At 28.8% G+C, this 19,853-nt stretch overlaps 1 protein-coding gene across 1 annotated transcript in view; it reads left to right on the forward strand.

Moving 5' to 3' along the window:
• The window catches only part of LOC100205019 (uncharacterized), a 29,586-nt gene that overhangs the window by 4,716 nt on the left and 5,017 nt on the right, over positions 1 to 19,853 (forward strand). The window contains exons 2-3 of the mRNA XM_065794925.1: positions 11,599 to 11,837; positions 18,021 to 18,317. Coding sequence (XP_065650997.1) covers positions 11,599 to 11,837; positions 18,021 to 18,317 — 536 coding nt within the window. The remainder of the gene's footprint in view (positions 1 to 11,598; positions 11,838 to 18,020; positions 18,318 to 19,853) is intronic.

The following is a 19,853-nucleotide window of genomic DNA, read 5'->3' on the forward strand; positions in this document are numbered from 1 at the left end:
ATCATCTTCATGGTGTTTCTTTGCACATCATCTTCATCTTCGCGTTTTATACCTTGAACTTTAATAACTTTTTGTACTGTCGTGGTTAATAACATTTTTCATTAATGCAAAACCCCTACTAGCGCACTGCGTTAAATTAATTAACAAATTCATTTTTTAATGTTACTCCAGGATATGATTTCAAGTTAGAGTTTTGTCGTATGTGAGTGCTTTTACCAGATAATTTGTTGGATAAGGTACCATTAGAAATATTAAACTTTTGGCTTACAAATGAAATTTTTTCACCGATATTTATAGCTGTATTTGCTTTATACAGTTGTTCTTAGAATAAAATAACTTTTTCTGTCTAATTTTTCTTTTTCGAATCTTGATTTGTGTTATTCATATTGCATTGTTCATGATTGTTTCCATTTCACATAATAAGCATAAAAAAACTGTCAAATTATTATTAGGTTTACATTACCATTAATTGTTATTTTAAGTTAACTTAATTATTTTTTTGAAAAAAAAAACGTTGCAGTTATTATTGTAACGTTTTTCTTTACATTACAAGGAAAGAGATACCCTTTTATCTTTACTTCAAAGCCATTCATTATCTTTACTTTAAAGACATTCATTACCTTTTTTTGTAATGTAAAGAACTTTATTTTTCACATTTATTGTTTGTCCTTATGGCACTTGATCATGTTATGTTTGAATTAATTTAATAAATGCCGAAAGTTTCATTTTTTTGCCATAAACTTGTTACTTCTTTCTTAATTTGTTTATGTGTTCTCAACTCCCATTGATAGATTCTCTCGGATTAAACAGCAACAAACAATAGGTGGCGTCAAGAATCTATCCCACAAATTATTATCTTTTGCGAACAGTGTATGTATAATTGAGTTTTGTATTTTTAAAAATATCTTTAAGTTCTATTAAATGCCTACTAAAATAAACAAGATATTGAAAATAAAGTCTGACCTACCGGGAAGCAAAAGCATTACCTACACCAGTAAAATGTGACATAGTAGCAGAATGGATTTGTGCCATACCTCAATAATGGATCAAGCTCCTTTTGTCTTATGTGTAACGGTGTGTTGTCAAATATGGCTATGAAACCTTTAAGATTGAAAAAAACACCTAGAGACGGTTAACTGGTACTCGGCTTTTATTAAAAGAAAAATGAAAAAAAAAAAAGCTTTGCAGAAACATTAAAGATATTAAAATATCATTTAAAAAAGCATCAAATAGTTTTGATTCTTATTCTGTGCGCAAGCTTATGGGTACCACTAAAGCAAAAGCTCTAAATTTTATTAGATTCCCACAGGAATAATTAATTTTTTTTTTCCCGATCTTCTTATATTATTGTATTAAAATTTTTACTTAGTTTGTAATAAAAATTGAGGAGTACTTTTTTTTAGTTGTTTTTTCTGCTTTTACATTTATTTCGTGTACGCGCTTTATATTCTGCCACGGACAAAATCTTAGCGTTGATTGAAATTTTGTACAATAAAGTTATAGGGAATGTATTCGTACAAAAAGAGTAAGCTTTGGCATATAACGGCATGAATTGAACACATAAAGTGTAATAGCATTAGATTTTCGGTAAAGTGGGGTTAAAGTATGTTTTATAATGATGGAAATGAAGATATGATCAGCACTGAGCGAATACCAGCTGCATCAATGGAACTTTTTTCAGACAAAGAACAAAAACTGTTTTCAGATAACTACTACACAAGCCCTTCAATAGCAAATTTTCTTTTAGAAAGAAATACAGAATTTGTGAAGAAGTTAAATCGAATAGAAAAAATACTGTAAAGATATTGCTGCGTTTCCATTAATGAAAGGGTAAGCTGCATTTGATTGCTCTACAGTTAATTCACGTGTTATTGAATGTAAACATCAATCTGTCAAAAATAAGTCAGGAAAACAGCAGAAGGTTGTATATATATTGTCAACATGCCATTTAGCAAAAACGATTGACACTCGTAAAACTTATGCAAATGACTCTGCAACATATAAACTATCAGTAGTACGATTATATAATAGTCAAATGGTAGGAGTTGGTAGAGTTGATCAACAGTTACATAGTTCTCACACATGTGTAAAACTTATAAGTGGTACAAAAAATTAGCATTCAGAATGATTTCACAGGTGATATAAATAAAGTACACATAAAGTTTTCCAACACAAAACTGGAAAATCTAATATAGCATTCCAAGAATTCTTAAATAATACTATATCATCTTTAGTACTTATCAATCCAGCTGCATTAAACAACCAAACACTAGATGATACAATGTCTTATCTAAACGGCAGACGCTTCCCTTCACTTAAGTTGTTTATCCTGATGCAACAGAAATAAGACCAACAAAATGATGTAGAGTGTGCTATATAAGATGAAAACTATCAACTGAATTTCAACCACTAAAAACTACATACGTTTGTCAATTTTATCTAACTGAACTAGACTAGTTTCACCCAGATACTTATTTCGAAGCTAACCACACTAAAGTTATTTAGTTATACTAGCAGTGTAGTTATTTTTGTACTTTACTTGGTATGCTAAAATTAAACGGTGGCAATAGTAATAAAGGAACCGTTGCAAAAAGAGCATTCGAAGATCCGAAGCTCTTGCCTGAAATTTTAGACATTGATATGGAGTTTATTCAAAGTTTAATAGTACTTTTGTTGTGTATTTCTTATTGATTCCGAATTGACCTATCAAATTTAATGACTATTGGCATCTCGGTATGTTAAATCATGTAGAAAATTTCCTATGACTCCCACATTACGTAAACCTGTCAGAGATAGCTCATAAATCATATCAAATTCAACTGTCCCTATCGGAATGTCATCTAAAGAAGCTTCAGAAAGTAGAAATAAGTTTTTTAGCTCAGATATAATTAATCATGTTTGAAAAAATAGTCACCAACACAACCTCTTTGATGTATTCACACGTACAATAGAGACTTTAGATCCAATGTTTTTAACTTCAAGGTTACAACAAAGAATTAAAAAGTGCAACAACATAAGATGCAATCTGATGTAGGAGAACTATTAATCTTAATTACAAGTATTGTTAATGAAAACTTTGATGATGATTCTATTAGTGAAAATAATATAAATGGTTTTGAAAACAGTGATATGTATGAAACAAATGTAAATTCTGAAATATATGAACAAGATGATTTTATGATTTTTTATAATAAAAAATAGCAGACGTGGCGCAGTGGTTATCGAGTTGAACTTTTTACCCAAGGGGTTGCGAGTTTGAATCTTGCTTAAGCCATATAAGCAGTGTCAAATAAGATGGCAAAGAGGGTATCAACTCATTAAGTGCTCAAAGATTAGATCATTAGATTTTTATAAAGTTTTATTTAAAAATAAAATACATTAGAAGTAATACAAAATATTGCTTATAACAAGATATATATAAAAATAAGATCTAAAAATATGAATAAAAGTGAACAAAATATTTCGTACATTAACTTTTCTCTATTATTTGTTTGCAACATAGATAGCAGCAAGAGTTTTTATCTTTTGTAGAAAAAATTTTGTTAATATATTTATATTATATTCTATATTTTTATTTTAATAATATGGAAAAAATTAAGAGGGAAGGAGAGGGAAGGAGGAAGAGGAAGGAGAGCGCTAAGCCCACCACTTCCCACCACTTCCCTCTGTCTCCGCAATCTCTTTTAAAAAAAAGCATTATATTTTACTTTTTTTTATTGGCAACTTTTTGATATAAACTATATTTTGATGTATATAATGATGTAAAAAGTAAAAAATAATAACTGAACGTCAACTTATTGCTAAAAAAAATTGCTTAAAATTAGATATATATAAAAATAAGATCTAAAAATATGAATAAAAGTAAACAAAATATTTCGTACATTAACTTTTCTATATTATTTGTTTGGACTCATTTTGCAGTGTATGCACAATGGGGCCTAACAAAAGAAAAATGTTCAAAATTCAAACATTTTGAATTTTTGACATTTTTTTTTCTAGGGCATATAATACTTGAATAAATATTTTAAATTCATTCAATGGATTGCTAATTACTTGGACATTTCCAAGGAGAAAGTAAGTTTAGTCCTTTGAGACAGTGCTTAAAACGTGAAACTTGGGATTGATTCCATCAAGTCCTTGGATCTCTTATGTTTTATTTATTAACTGCAGCTAGATATCGAAAATGCCTCTATTGATCAGATTGCAGTATACGACATAATGAAGTAATTAGGAGAAATCTGAACTCATTTTAACCATTCGAGTTTAGCTAGCACCGAATTGAAAAGAACACAGAAAGAGTTAGATTTCAAAATTTGATACTTCTACAACTATTCTAAATTGTTATAGCATTATTTGTGGACATTAAAACGCGCGTGTGCGCGCGTGTGTATATGTGACTGAAGGAGGGAGAGGGTGTCATACACCCTCCACCCCTAAAGAAGTTGTTTTTCAAGATGTAGTCAACTTTTTGAGGAATATAATCGGCTGTTAGACTGAAGATTATCGCTGACTCGTCAGCTTTGATACTACTATGTACTTTAAGTTCAATCATTTACTACAAGTATTTGTATTTATTATATATTATATAAGAATTTATACTTGACATGAACTTTAAGTACATATTTTTTCCGCAGCTGTTGATCTAAGGTATAATCTATCACTTTTCCCTGATAAACAAAAATGTTTGGCTAAAAGTTACGTTTTATCGTAAACATTGGATCAAACTAGATCACAAAAAACGCTAATTCCTCACTAATCAATAAAACTAATTCCCAATTAAACAATAAAAGTTGTTAGCCTTCTATATAATATTTATATGCATCAACATTAAGAATGATAAATGAGAAAAGTTTTCTTACTTGAAATAAGGAAGAAGAAGAAAGAAATGGTAAGCCTAAAAAAAAAGAAGCAAAGAAAGATTATTGCAATAGCCAGATAAATAGAAATGAATTGACTGTTTTATGACAGAAAAATGAAATAGCAAATGTTAAAATGGACCAATATTTAGGTTAACTATCCACATACATACTGCTTAGCAAAGACTATTTCTGCTTCTACTTCATCTGTCTGTTTAGAGAGATTATTGCCAGAGGCAGCTCACATTTTTTATAAAAAAAGAGCTGGCTGTTACCCAAATCTGGAGAGCAACTCCTACATTCGCATCACAATACTTTTAAATTTTCATAAATCCTTGTGTTGATCACAAGGCTATTGTCATGTTATCAGGGATTAGATGTAAAAAAATGATAATCCTAGAAAAAAAGACCTAAAGTTAAAATTTCATTCAGATAAAAAAAATAACAACAGCAAAAAACGGCCTTTGATTTAGAACAAACATTTTTTTTCTAACGCAACCTTTAATTCAAAAAAAATATATATATATATCTTAAATGTAAAAAATTTGTGACAATTTTTTTTGATTATTTTCTTCTCTGACAAGATGTTGTAAATAATCAATAAATTTTATTTTTCTTATCTGTTTATGATATTCGATTAGAGATCTTATGTAGTTGATTAAGACCTTGATAAATAAGTTTCTATAAGTTCTCATAAAATTCTTATAATTATATAAATATCTTAAAATACGAAGCCTATTCTAAAATTTAATTAAATTGAAAGCCTGCTGTTTGGTAGTGATTGTGAGCCTAATTTCAAAATGCAAGATTTAGATTACTTTCAAAGCAAAAAACTAGGTACTGCTTTCCAACCTGAAAGTATTTGTGGCAATACACTAGAATGCCTTTTGTAGTTACCAATGCATGCATTTGTTAAGACATGAACTTATTGGCTGTTACTTTCCATTTATTAATCACTCTGCAACATGTGGTAATAGTCAAAACAAATATTGTGATAATCTGCTTAAGTTAAGATTAGCTGCCATAGTTGCTGGAGTTGGGTTTTATAAAAAGAAATACGTGTTTTCAACGGACACATATTTTTTAGCTCAGCATATATCATATCACTTTTTAAAACGTCATCTTCTGGAGCTTGCCCCTTTCATCAATTTACCTCACCCTGTTAATGCTAATTATTTGCAATTTATTATTGGATTATTCTCACACTGTACAAATAGATTATTATGTTTTTAAATAGAATTCTAGCACAAAATTCTGCTACCCGATTGCCACTTAATCGACAGATAATTACCATGAAACATTAAAAAAAGAGCTTGTTTAATCTTTTATGCAAGATGTTGAAGAGAACATTTCTTTCTCTGTAGAGACCAATACTTCTGACTTTGTAACATCAGCCTCACTTAAACAAGATGGAAGCTCTCTCACCTTCCATTCACACACTTTTCAAGGAAGTAAGCATTACTATTCATTAAAAGAGAATGAAGTTCAAGCAATAGTTAAAGTTATAAAATATTGACAGCATTTTCTTCGAGAATTTTCTGAATTTGCCTTGTCTCTATATTTTTATATTATCCAAAATTAACCTGACTAATTTAATTGTGGATTAGTAACAGTAGTTCACTTACATTTCCTCGTATTTGATATGAGCAACAAATTAAGAACAATTATATAATTCAGAAATTCTTTTTGCACATCAGGATAGGTAAATGCTGTTCTTTGTCATTTTGGTTTAATTGGTTTGTATTATCTTATTCATATAAGAAACCTTTCTTAATCAATGGAGGATGTAAAGCAAATATGTAGTCCTCACTAACGTCTGTGTAGCTTTTAATAAACATTATTGTCTGGGTCCTTGATTTTTTTAATTAGCTGTTCTCATAAAAAACATGACGCAAAGTAAATATGAAACTTTTGTAGATGAGGACCTGCTCATTGAAGTAAACCCTTATTATGCTTATGTGAGACTACGTGATGGTCATGAAACCTCAGCATCAATTAGACAACACGTTCCCATTGGTGAAGGGCCATAAGTATAAACTTTAAATAAATAGTAACTACCCTCCAACCTTTATCTCTAGCAATGAGACGTCTTTGACCATAAAAAGAAGAAACTTAAAAACGGCATAATCCCATAGAGCAAATCCTAAACTTTTTTAGACATATTATACTATACTTATTAAACTGAAGACATAAAGTATTAGAATGCACACAACAACTTAAAAGCTTAAAGACAAATAATTTTTATATGATTAAACTTTTTTTATATAAAAAATCATAATTTAAAGTTTTCATTAACATTTTCTTAACTTTCTTGCATAAACACAACAATGAGATTAAGATTAATTTTCTTTTCTTTACTCAATGAGAACCTGCCTCTTAAAAATTCTACTTACAGTTTATACTAATTCATAAGCCTCAAAAATAGCTATTAAAACTCGCGTAAATATATTGTAATTACACTTACACCGCGCAAAAAAATTTTCAAAAATTATCAATGAAAATGCCACCTGAAATACAATTTATTTGACCTCAAGGAATATTTAAATCCTTTACGCAATATAATCAGACTCCTCCTTAACCCTTTAGGGTCATACAAATAGTAGTCAAGATATTTTTTGAGCATGCACCTTTTTTGATCACTTCGTTTCAAAGTCACATCTATTTCTTAAATTCTCAGCTTCTTTGTACACTTTGCTTGTTTCGCTTTGTACACTTCGCTCTACACTTCGCTTGTTTTTAAACTAACAACTCTTCTTTTCAAATGGCTAGAACAACTCTTAACCAACCACACACTGGCAAATTATCCATCAATTGTCTACAGACTGAAAACACTGTTATTAAACACTATTATTAAACACTACTCTTTTGGTGAACTTTTTCAAAACTTTATCAAATCGATTCTTCAACTCGATTCTATTGTGCTGTGTTTCAATTGTATTGAGTATTAAAAAATGGACGCCATATCTTAATACATAATACAATGGAAACTAACTTGTTTAACCTACAATAGATCACAAGTAGAAAAGATTGATAATGATCAACAGAATCATATAAAACCTTTGTAACAAGAAATAATTATCACTTTTTATTAACTATATAAAACATAATATAATAAACGCGTATACTCTTGTAACATATTACTAACCTTGCTGAGTTAAGGTTACGTATAATTAATTAATGTTTACTTATCAGCATACCTAATTTAATTTCTTGTACCATCGGACGTCTTATAAATTAAACTTAATGAACACTTAAAAAATTATGCCTTTTTATATATGAAATGTGTTTTCTTATTATTACATAATTTTTAACAAAAAGTTGCAGGTACTTACTGACTCAAAATTTAAAAACACTTATAGCTCCTTAATGTTTGACCAAAAACGCACAAACGCACACACACACACACACATACACACATATATATATATATATGCATATATATATATGTAAATTTTGTTAGTGTATTTTACAAATAGAGTGCTCAATGTTCTTAAAGAACAGAGCAATAATAAATTAGTAAAAAAAACTTATCTAACTTTTTTCTTCAACTTGAAGTTTCACCATTGCTGGATCATCAAGAAGAGTTACTAAATCTCAAAAAAAATTCAATTTATAGAAAAAATATTTTACAGGAAGTTATGTTATTATAAAAAAACTTTTAAGTATTATATTTTTTTGGTTAACGGGAAGTTACAGAAAGTAATTATTAAATACATTTCTTTCGAATAGATATAGTTTAATTTGGTCATTTATTTTTATAACTTTTAAGAGGTATTTAGTTTTGTGCCTACATTTAGAAATTAGTTCAGATTTTTTATTTAATAAATTTTCCGGATTTAAATGAGTAATTTCAAATTTTTCTTGCAAACATAGCATACATTTTTTAGAAATGTTATTATAGGCAGGGGCAGATTTTAGAATAGACCATTGTAAATTAAGTTTTTATTTTTTTATTTTAAATCCCAAATTCATTTTAACAGCATAGTCTCTTTTGAATACTTTTTGTGTTTGGCCAACCACAAACGATTGTTTGTGGTTGCCATAACGTTTTTTCCATTCCCCCTCGGTTAGGCCAATATATTGTTTATCAGGATTATTTTTTGAGGAAACAATGCACTTGTATATTATGTAATTGAAAAATGTAATTTACAAGTGCATTGTTTCCTCACAAAATAACCCTGATAACCAATATATTGTTTATCCTTTTAAAAGGGTGTTGAAAGTTCTGAGATGATGTCTTTATTCCCGTCCGACCGGTGCTTACCAGAATAAATTAGTGCAAAGAAGAAATTCTTTGATAGAATACAAGTATTATGTACTTAATTCCTAAAACTTTCGGATATTTACCCAGAAAGTTCTTCACACAGTTTTTCATAGCCTTCGATGCTCTGAGTTCAATCGGGGACAAGGAATAAGTTAACTGTTGACTTTTCAAAAGTTTTCGAGTGTCTGGTCCAACAAAAACTCCTTCCTTAACTTTTGCAATTGACAGTTTTGGAAACGTTCCTTTATGATTTTCATTGGTTCGCCGTCAGAATGTAATGCCTTAACAAAGTTCTCAAACATGCCAAGCTTTATGTGCAATGGAGGTATAATAACTTTGTCAGACTAAACAAGTAACCCATAGCGAATATTGTGAACACAAAGGGTTGAAATGTCTCGTGCTGGTCACTTATTCCTGATGTAATGCTCATGTTTTGCGCGGCTATCCCACAAACATATGAAGCATGTGTATTTCACGTAACCTCCTTGCATACAACTTTCAGATCCGAGCAAACTCTCCACTAAAATGCGTCATAACGAACAAGCTGCAAAATAGATTTCATAGTTTCATAAGATTCTTTTGCTATAATCGAGTAAGCAATCGGGATGGCTGGATATGCGTTCTCATTATGCAAAAGGACCACCTTTACACTTCTTGTGCTGCCATCGATGAACAACCACTAGTCATTCTCCACTTGTGTATAGATACCCATATTCATCAACAAACCAGGAATATCACAGTAAAATACAAAGTTATTGTCTTCACTTCTCTTAAAAAACGGCACGTAAGCTGAGTCTCTTGTCTTATGAACAGACGTTCTCGTTTCCTTAGCAAGGACACAGAATTTTATTAGCATTGAACCAGCCAAACACGCATCCTGTTTTCACAGGCCAATTTTCCTAACAAACAAGTCCAGCTGTCTCTGGCTGATAGACTTCGGCTCGTCGTTAGGCAGCCAATCGTCATCATCTTCATCGCTCTTCTCCATGTTCTGAACATAAACATCATCACTCAAAACAACATTGAGAAGATCAAAAGAAAACACAAGAGGCTCTTCTCCCTCATTATATGCTCTCGGTCTTATCACTGATGGTAAGTCAGGGTAAATTATGCTGTTGGCTATACTTCTGGTAAATTGCGCCGTGTGTGTCAAGCAAAAATAGCAATCAGTTACATGACCTTTTTGGTCACGCACGACACAGGTGTGGAAAAAGGCATTCTCTTCAATTTACCCTTAGGCCACAGGAACAGGTTAGACAGACACTTAACACAGATCTTATGGGGGGGGGGGCGAAAATCTTGTCCTCATCCACCTAGTTTCATCTTGAAATAAGCATAATACAGGGTCTTAACTTGAGGTGTAATGGGACGCTCATCTCCTTCAAACATAAACCTCCCACAAATGTAACAGAACTTGTTCGGATCGTTATAGCACTTCCGTCTCTGAGACATTCCAAGTGATCTGAAACAGCAAAAATAGTTATAAAACAGTAAGAATTCATCAAAACTGAAACTTAACATTTGATCACGTGAATTGAATGATGGATGAAGAATTAGATATAATTGCCAAAAATAAATTGGTTCGTTTCAACAGTTAGAGTTATCACCATTTTCACAAATTTGTTCTTCAGCTCAAGTAATAATAATGTTAAGTGATAATACATGATAATTACTTTAATATCAGGTCAAATAAATGTATTTGTCCTTTATATTCATTAGAGTAAAAACATCATAGAAATTATAACCATCAACTTCTCTTAGTATAAGTATATTAAAAATGGAGAAATAAAAATTTCCTTTTTACAAAAAAGTGGTTAGACCTAGACTATCAAAACTATACTTTTTCTGTCATCATTCATTAAGTACTAAATGTTTTTGTTACAATTTCTTTTGTATAAAAATTTATGTGTAGTGTTTAACTAAATAATGAATGATATGTATGAACGAATATATGTATAAACATAATCTGGGTGTACTTCAGATTTATCTAATGCAAATATGTGCGCAAAAAACGTTAGAAAAATAAAAAATTATAATCTAAATTCGATTATTAAAATTTATAGAAAAACTCCACTTTCTGAATTTATAGAAGACACATGAATTGCATTTAAAAGAGTTGATTTGGTGGATTTTTTAATGGTCCAAGTTTTAATATCAAAACAAAGTTCAAATTGGATTGTAGAGTAGAATTATTGTTTAGTTATTTACAGTTATAGTTTTGAATAACAATGGTTCCATAACATATTTTTTTAGTCATAATAACCATGACAAAGATTCTACTACATTTTTTTAGAAATTCATGAGAATAGATATGTGTGAAAACTGTAATGTTTTTACTAAAACTCGTTTCAACTATGACCCATTTTTAGATTTTTAAAGATTTTCTTTGGGTCAAGAATTCTTAATTATTTTTGTTTTCAGACTACATTTAATTTAGGTTAAACTTAATTCTTTATTGAATAAAATTTTTTTTCATAGGACCCAAGCAAGTTCTTCTTTTATTGCCGCAAACCATTAAAACAGTAATTGCAGATGGCAAGTTTTTTCAAAGATCGCCTGTTTTTAAAGCTGTATTTCCTCTTGTTGGAAACAGTATGATTGTATCTAATTTTGAAGATCATCATTGGCAAAGAAAGTTGTTTAATCAAGCCTTCACTTCGCATCAATTAAAAATTTATTTTTCAGCTTTTACAATGCATACTGATTTACTAATGAAGGTTAGTTTTTTTTTTTAATGTAGGTAAGTTTTTTTTGGTAACTGTAAGATTTTTTATGAGATATGTAATTTATATGATGGATTTATTTTAGGTATACATCTTATTTTATTTTGATTTTAACTAAAATTAGCTTTATTCTAATAAACAATGATTGCTTTAAGATATTTCATTTTCAATAAATCAGAGTTTAAATAAAGTTTGCGTTAGTTTTAAGTAACATTTGAAAGACGCATATCAATCATGCCGTGATTGATAAATAATTAAGGGACTATAATTTTTAAGATAACTGATAATTCTATTGCTGATATATATATATGGCTATATAAAAACTTTTCTCAACTAAAGTTATTTCCTATTTTGGGCAAAACTATTCACGAGTTTAGTATAATGCAATAATCAAAATTAGTTATTTACTTTTACTTTAAAATTGAAATTGTGAAGATAAACTGTGATGATATCTTTTAATTTTAATTTAATGTAAACGTATTTAAGAATGTAACTTTTTTCTAATTTTTAGCCACTTTATTTGGTCATAAGGTAATAAATTTTAATCTCTGTTAAATATTACATTATTTCTTTCCTTTTTGTAATGATGCTTTTTAAGTTGGTTATTAAGTAAGGTACAAGGCACTTGGCGTGTCCCAGATAAATATCCGGCACGGTGTATAATACAGCCGTGGCGCAGTGGTTTAAGTTCTAGCTCGGAACACATGGGTTTGAGTTTCGACGTTGGCATTAGCCCTATAAATAGCATTGGTAAGTAATGAGGCTTGACTTCCAAGTTAGTTACTCTTCTGCGGTGCTCTATGACATGACCGTAAGGACATCTAGGATCACTTCAAAAACTAAAAATATATATATATATATTTCAGGGCCGAATAGGAGTATTACTCGATGAATAAAATAAAGTAGCTGGATAATAACTTTATCCAATTTTTAATATACCGAATATTTCATGTTAAATACATTTGAAAATTGAAAGATTTAAAAAACGTAGAAATTTAAAAAACTTAGAAATTAATATTTGCATTTTGATGATAATAATAACATTCGTTCAGGTTGAGGTAATAATGCTGAGAAAATATTCCATTAGAATCTGTTTCGTAATGAGCCAAGTGGTAAAAACTTTCCCGGTCTGTTTTATTTCTACTCGTTGCTGTAAAAATCATCACAAGGCAAATAACACAGTGTGATTGTTTTATCTGCAAAATTGGCGAAACCAATGGAAAAAAGAAACACCCTCTACAATTCAATGAAGGTCACCCTCTATAATTCAATGAACGTCAAGCTAGTCCTCAAACTCCTACAAATGAGAAACTGTCATATCTGTCCTTGCTCGTGAACATCCTCATCATTGTTTACAAGGAAAACGTCATAAAAACCTCAGAGAACTTGCATTGGCAGATTGAATAGGTGCAGAAAAAATTGCATTCACTGTGATTTTAAGCAAAGATGCATTACCGAGAGGAACAGTTTGAATCAGTCAACCACAAGGAATGCCATTGGCTTTAAGAAAAGATAAATGTGCAATAATATTGTAATTAAAATTATAATATTTATTTTTTGTAAACCAATCAGATTAAAATTAAAATTTTAATCTGATTGGTTTACAAAAAATAAATATTATAATTTTAATTTATAATGTAATTTTTAGGGCCACCAGCTGCACAGCATCTCTTTCCTTTGATTGTTCAATACGGTTTCAATCCAAGAGAATACGGGGCTTTCAAATAGTAAAATGAAAAAACTTGGATTTATTCTCAAATAGATTAGTCTCGTAAGGATAGTTGAAACCAACTTTCAGCAAAAACTTTCTGACAGTTGTAAGACATTGAGAGTCTACTTCACCACAATCTTCTTAAAACTCAGAAGCCCGCTCAGAAGATCTCTAAGTGGTTCATTGCTAGGACGTACATCAGTTAAAAGAAAAATTCGGATTGTCGCAAGAACTTTAATGCTAAGCTATTCTAAAACGTGAAATAGATGGTGGTAGCACTTTCTTGAAATTGATTTTAGGCTTAATCGGCTCGATGAGTCTGAGCCACATAGTCCTCTTCAAAAGTCAGTCAAACTTTGGTCACAAAAGGGCCACAAAAGCGCAGGGTTAAGAAGCAAATGATTATGACAATTGCAGATTTACACCAGAATACTTTGAAAATATTAAGGTAAATTTTTAAGTCATTGATGTGGACAAAACTTGCTCTCTCTGCTCCTTGGTTATCCCATGTGACATAAAACTTGGTAACATAATTTTTGGACTTCAACTTCATAGTCGCAAACACCCATATTGTTAGTTTTATATTGAGTCTTTTAAACTCACTGCATGTGGAAAACATTGCACCTTTGGAGGCATTATACAGCAATACAAGAGATTTTTCCAATATGGAGGTGGTTTGAAAAATGCTAAAGCTTTCTTCAATGCTGTTAACCTCCTTTGCTTCCTTTTTCTAACCAAACAAATGAAACATAAACATGAATATGTTGAATGTATATGAGATAAACAGATTGTTCAAACACATGTTCTTTATATATAATCAGTTTAAGAATCTTACACCAAACAACTTTGAAACAAAACTTAAAATAAATCAAAACAATAACTTCTCTCTAAGATCTAATGAGAGGCTCGTATATAATATATGTCTCGTAATTTAACTAAATATAAAGAGTACAGCATAACATACCGAAGCCTAAGATATGAAACAGCTTTAAAAATAATGATTTTAATATGGTAAAATCTGTAAATTTATATAAGTCTCATATCAAAAAATTTTTTAAATCAAATTAAAGCTTTGAAATTTGATATACAAATCTTTTTGATAATTCATACCATTAAACTTAATTTTATATATTATGTTTTATTTTTTATTTAACCTGAATTATATTTATATGAATTTATTCTATTTTGAGCTTTTTACTTTAAATATGTAGCTTCGTTAAAATATATTTCATATTTTAACGGACTCTTATATAACATTTTTAACAATTTTATTTACCTTAAACTTGCTAAAAGCCGAAATAGGGGTTCTAAGGAAAGATTGTGATGACTTTGGTTATCCATATTTGCTTCGAGACACTGTTTGTTTATATAAATCATTTTTTTTATTTTTATGAAAACATTTTTTCGTATTTGAAAACGTTTCTTTGTATTTTTATTTTTTAATTGTATGAGCAGCAAGAAAAAAAAAAAAAAAGGAAGGAAGGGGGTTTTCGGAAGTTTTTCCTTTCACAAATTTTACTATCTTTTTGGTGTGGTCAAAGACATTGTGAAAAGCCTGGTACAAAAATAGCTGAAGGCCATGATGGGCTTCAAGCCATTCACACCCCTCTTTAACCTTAACGTAGTGGCCACCACAATAACAATGATTGCATGAAATTGCTCAAAAAGGTGAATGAGCTGAAATTTCTTGTTGAAACTGAAGGTCATTTAGAAGCCCTGGATTTCAACCGTACTTTGTAATTCATTAAAGGTTGTTGTTTCAGCTTGTTTTAGCTGTTTACTTTTACCTGATTATGTTTTGAAAATTGAAGATTTTAAATCCAGTTTTCTAAGGTCCCAGATTTCTTAACTCCAACGCTTCATGCTGTTTTTCAACATGCTCAACAAATTATCATGGTGAACAAAATTAAAAAAAGAATATTAAAATAATTCAGGAATCATTTTATGTATTTCTATTTAGTATTAAAACTTTTTTGTGTGAAATATTTTTTTTAGGAAGTCATAAAGTGTTATAAGTTGAAATAAATATCAGTTGTAGAAAAATGATAATAGATCTGTTAAATTCAATACAAGATTTTGAAATAAATCATAATGGATACTTTGTTGCATACAGTGTCACCTCTTCAAGGTATTTTGATGGGAATTTTCATTCGCATTAGGGTTTCCAATTTCAAGGGTGCTTTTCATTAATAAAATATTAAGCGTGTATACAAAACAAATGCGAAAGAGTAAATAGGTCATTTTTTCAGTGGTTTTATTAATATAATTTTAATTGTGTTTGTATTTTATTGCCAACATAAAGCAATTTCAAAAAAATGTTTTAGTTTTCCCATTTAACTTAAAATAAGTTTTAAAAATTACAAAAGAAGAAGACGTAAGAAAAAAATATTTTGCCCAAATATTTGGAAAATCTGAATTGAAGCTACAATTCAATAGCAGAACTGTTGTAAATAAATCTCAACACCGTTAGTCATGTTATTTAGCGTAATTTCTAAACAAAATTAATTAAATACAAATTTGGTAATGGAAAGGAGGTTTTTCAAGAAATTGGTTAGAAAACTGAATAACAACTTTATGACTAACCTTAGCTTCTCACTAAGGAAACGCGCAAAAATATAATAATTTTCTCATAGTTTAGTAGGAAAAGTTCGAAATAAACATGTATTTCAAGCTTTCAAATCACAAAAGTGTCTAACCGTTCTAAAATTCAAAATAAAAGTGCAAAAACTCACCGAAGAAAGTTTTGGGACAAGAATATTTCTAAAAATTTCTATAAGATTGAAGATGATAAAACTTATATAAAAAACAATCATCAGCAAATTTCTGTTACTGTCTTTTACAAAGCATAAATATAGAGGAAAGGCAGATAAGAAACTTTAATACACAAAACATGATAAGTTTGCTAAACTTTGTTGATTTGGCAAGTTATTTGCAGGTATGACAAAAAAATCAGCACACTACATTTCTGACTCCACACTTTCTGGTAAAATACATGTAAAAAAGTGTATAATTTATTTTATATTGTATAATTTAGAAAGAATTTTTTATCTCTTACTAAATTATACAATAAAAGATACGTGTTCGTGCCTGATTAATCATCATGTCATTATATCAAACTGGCTATGGGATGGTATAAAAAATATGACGTGAAAGTTATGTTTAAAATAGCTGATCCTCCAAACTGCCGAGATTTGAAAGTTATTGCGAAGCAATAAGTAAGTATTAATTGAAAAATAAAAAATAAAAAGCTATGCACAAACGTTAAAGATTTGAAAACTTTATTTTAAAAAAATCAATTAGTTTTGACTATTGTTGTTCTGTGTGCAAGCTTATGGGTACCACCAAAACAAAAGTTCGAATATTGCTTAGATGCCAACACGAGTAAATTAATTTCTTTGAAATCTAATATGCTCTTTTATTATTGTATTAAAATTAATACTTAGTTCTAAATAAAAGTTGATTAAGGTAAAGTGGTGCAACATTGACAAATCTTATCCTGACACAAGAGAAAATATATTATTTCTCTTAATATGACAAAACTATTGTGATAGGAAAAATTATTACGAGTTTACCAATGATATTGCTGCCATATACATAAACTACATAAAAAAGTATTATTAGTATTTTTAATAGCAAAATATTGATTTAGTTAGCAAGACAATGAAAGCTTTAAATTCAGAAATATTTTTAAGAGTATTTGTTGTAAATCTAGTTTTAAATTCTCTAACTAATATAGACGCTACAATTCAATAACAGAATAGTTGCAAATAAATCCCTACACCGTTAGTCATGTTATATAACGTTTTTCCTTAACAAAATCGATTAATTGGAAAGGAAGTTTTTCAAGATATAAAAAGTGGTAAGAAAATTATTCTTTTAAGAGTTTGCTTCTAGTTCTTCACTTTACTCTTAATTGTTCTCCTTCCTAAGACTAAACGGCTTGACTCTAGTACCACTGACCCAGCTTTTTAAGAAAATTCCATCAAAAGAGATCTAAAAAGGGAGTATTCCAAAAAGAATGACGATTTGATTAAAAATTATCAATATGCAGTTGTGATTAAGAAAGTACGAAAACCTTCTTTATTTCAAAAGAGAACTTTTTTAAATTTACCTTTATCTCGTTTTCCATATATATAAATTTTATACGTATCCTGCAACATCATTAAAACATTTTAAAAACTGGTTAAAACTAATTTGTTTTTATTTACATTTTTACAGAAATAAATTCAAAAGTTAAGTTACCAGATTGCAATAAAGCAACTGAAAAAAAATTAAAATAAAGAAAAAACAAAAAGCAACAAGTAATAAAAAATGCTTTATTACTTACTAGGTTGCTTTTGACAAGAGAGTGTTAAGCAACAAAGAGTTTTTTGTCTTTATCTTACTAAATAATTATTTTAGTAAGTTTTAATAATTTTGGAAATAAATAAAACAAAAAATTACAGCAAATCTTTTTTTTTTTACAGTTGTGGTCATGTATATGTGATAGAAAAAATGGCACTAACTTAAATGTTTTGAGTGACTTGTCTAATCTTTCATTTGATATTATTGGTGATGTTGGTTTTGGCTATCAATTTAACACTATTACATCTCATTCTGGCAATGATTTTACAAAAGCACTTCGAAGTTATATTAAATTACGATTTAATTCTAGTGCAGTGCACAATGTTCTGGTAGCTTATTTTCCATTCTTAACGCGTTTTTTACCAATGTTTGGAAATCCTAAAAATGCTGAGCAAGTTATTTACAATACCCTGAACATGGTTTGTTTTTGCATTTTTGTAGTGATTTTTTTGTGTGTATTTTTATATAATATGCTAATTTGAATACAATATGTCATATATAAAAACAAATACAAAATAAAATACCAAATACAAAAGGCCATCTAAATCTTTTAAAATAAAAGTTACACAATAAAAACCGATCATTTTTGGTATAATTTTTAACCTTAAAGGTATAATTTTCTACGTTTAAGGTCTAGAATATTTAACATTCCCTTAGAAAGAAGTTCATTTTCCTTTTTATGTGTGTATAACTAATATTACAAACAATCAGTTAATTTTTTATTTTGTTACCCAAATTAAGTAATGCTTTCATATATATATATATATATATATATATATATATATATATATATATATATATATATATATATATATATATATATATATATATATATATATATATATATATATATATATATATATATATATATATATATATATATATATATATATATATATATATATATACATCTATAAATATATATATATATATATATATATATATATATATATATATATATATATATATATATATTTTTTTTTTTTTTTTTTTTTTTTTTTCCCTTAAAGATTTTGCTCAATAAATAAATAAAATCTAACCTTAGATCCATAATTGCTGGAGATGTAACCCTTTGTTAGTTGTTGTAGAGGTTGTTTTATCTGTTTATTAGTACATTTTGCAATATTAATTTTATATAAGTTTAATAATTTTTTATACTATTTATATTTATGAATACTGATTTTTTATACTATTTATATTTATGTACACTTATCTTATTTCTATCTTTATGAATAAAAATAATATTACGCTAGAGTTTTAAAATTTTTATAAAAAGTCTTAAAACCAATTTTCTGATTTTTAATCCAAGTTGAGGTAAAAAATAAATTAGTTTTAGTTTTTAATAATTATCCCGTTATTACTTAAATTTAAACCGATTCTGAGAACCGAGATCCAAGTATATAGCGACAAAAATTTCTACTAGTCACCTTATTATAAGTTCAGAAACAAGTTAAATTTAGTATAGAATCATTACATGCCGAGCGGACTAAATCTTTATGCTTTCAATATAAATGATTTCAGATTTTGTTAAAACTTGGTGGGTTTGTTTATTTTAGTAAGTAAAACAAATCTTGACAAACTTTATCAATGCAAAGGTATGTATTGATTCTATATTTCGGCATGTAATGATTCTATACTAAATTTAACTTGTTTCTGAACTTATAATAAGGTGATTAGTAGAAATTTTTGTCGCTATATCCATAATGGATTTCCGGATGTATGGTCACACTTTCTAAAATTAATTATGAATGTATAGGATTGCATGTAGTTTTTTTTTTTTTCTTCTGCATTTTTGAAATATTAACATTTTTTTTTTTTTTTTTTAAATTCACCTCCCCAAGGCCGAGAAGGCCACTACAGATGAGGAGGCTACTTAATTATGGTTTTAACTCTCTCTCAACTCTATAACTCCGAAACACGAACCTTGACGAACAAGGCCGCTGCGCGGAGAAACA

Source organism: Hydra vulgaris, chromosome 04 (assembly GCF_038396675.1).
Source record: "Hydra vulgaris chromosome 04, alternate assembly HydraT2T_AEP".
Lineage (NCBI taxonomy): Eukaryota > Metazoa > Cnidaria > Hydrozoa > Anthoathecata > Hydridae > Hydra > Hydra vulgaris.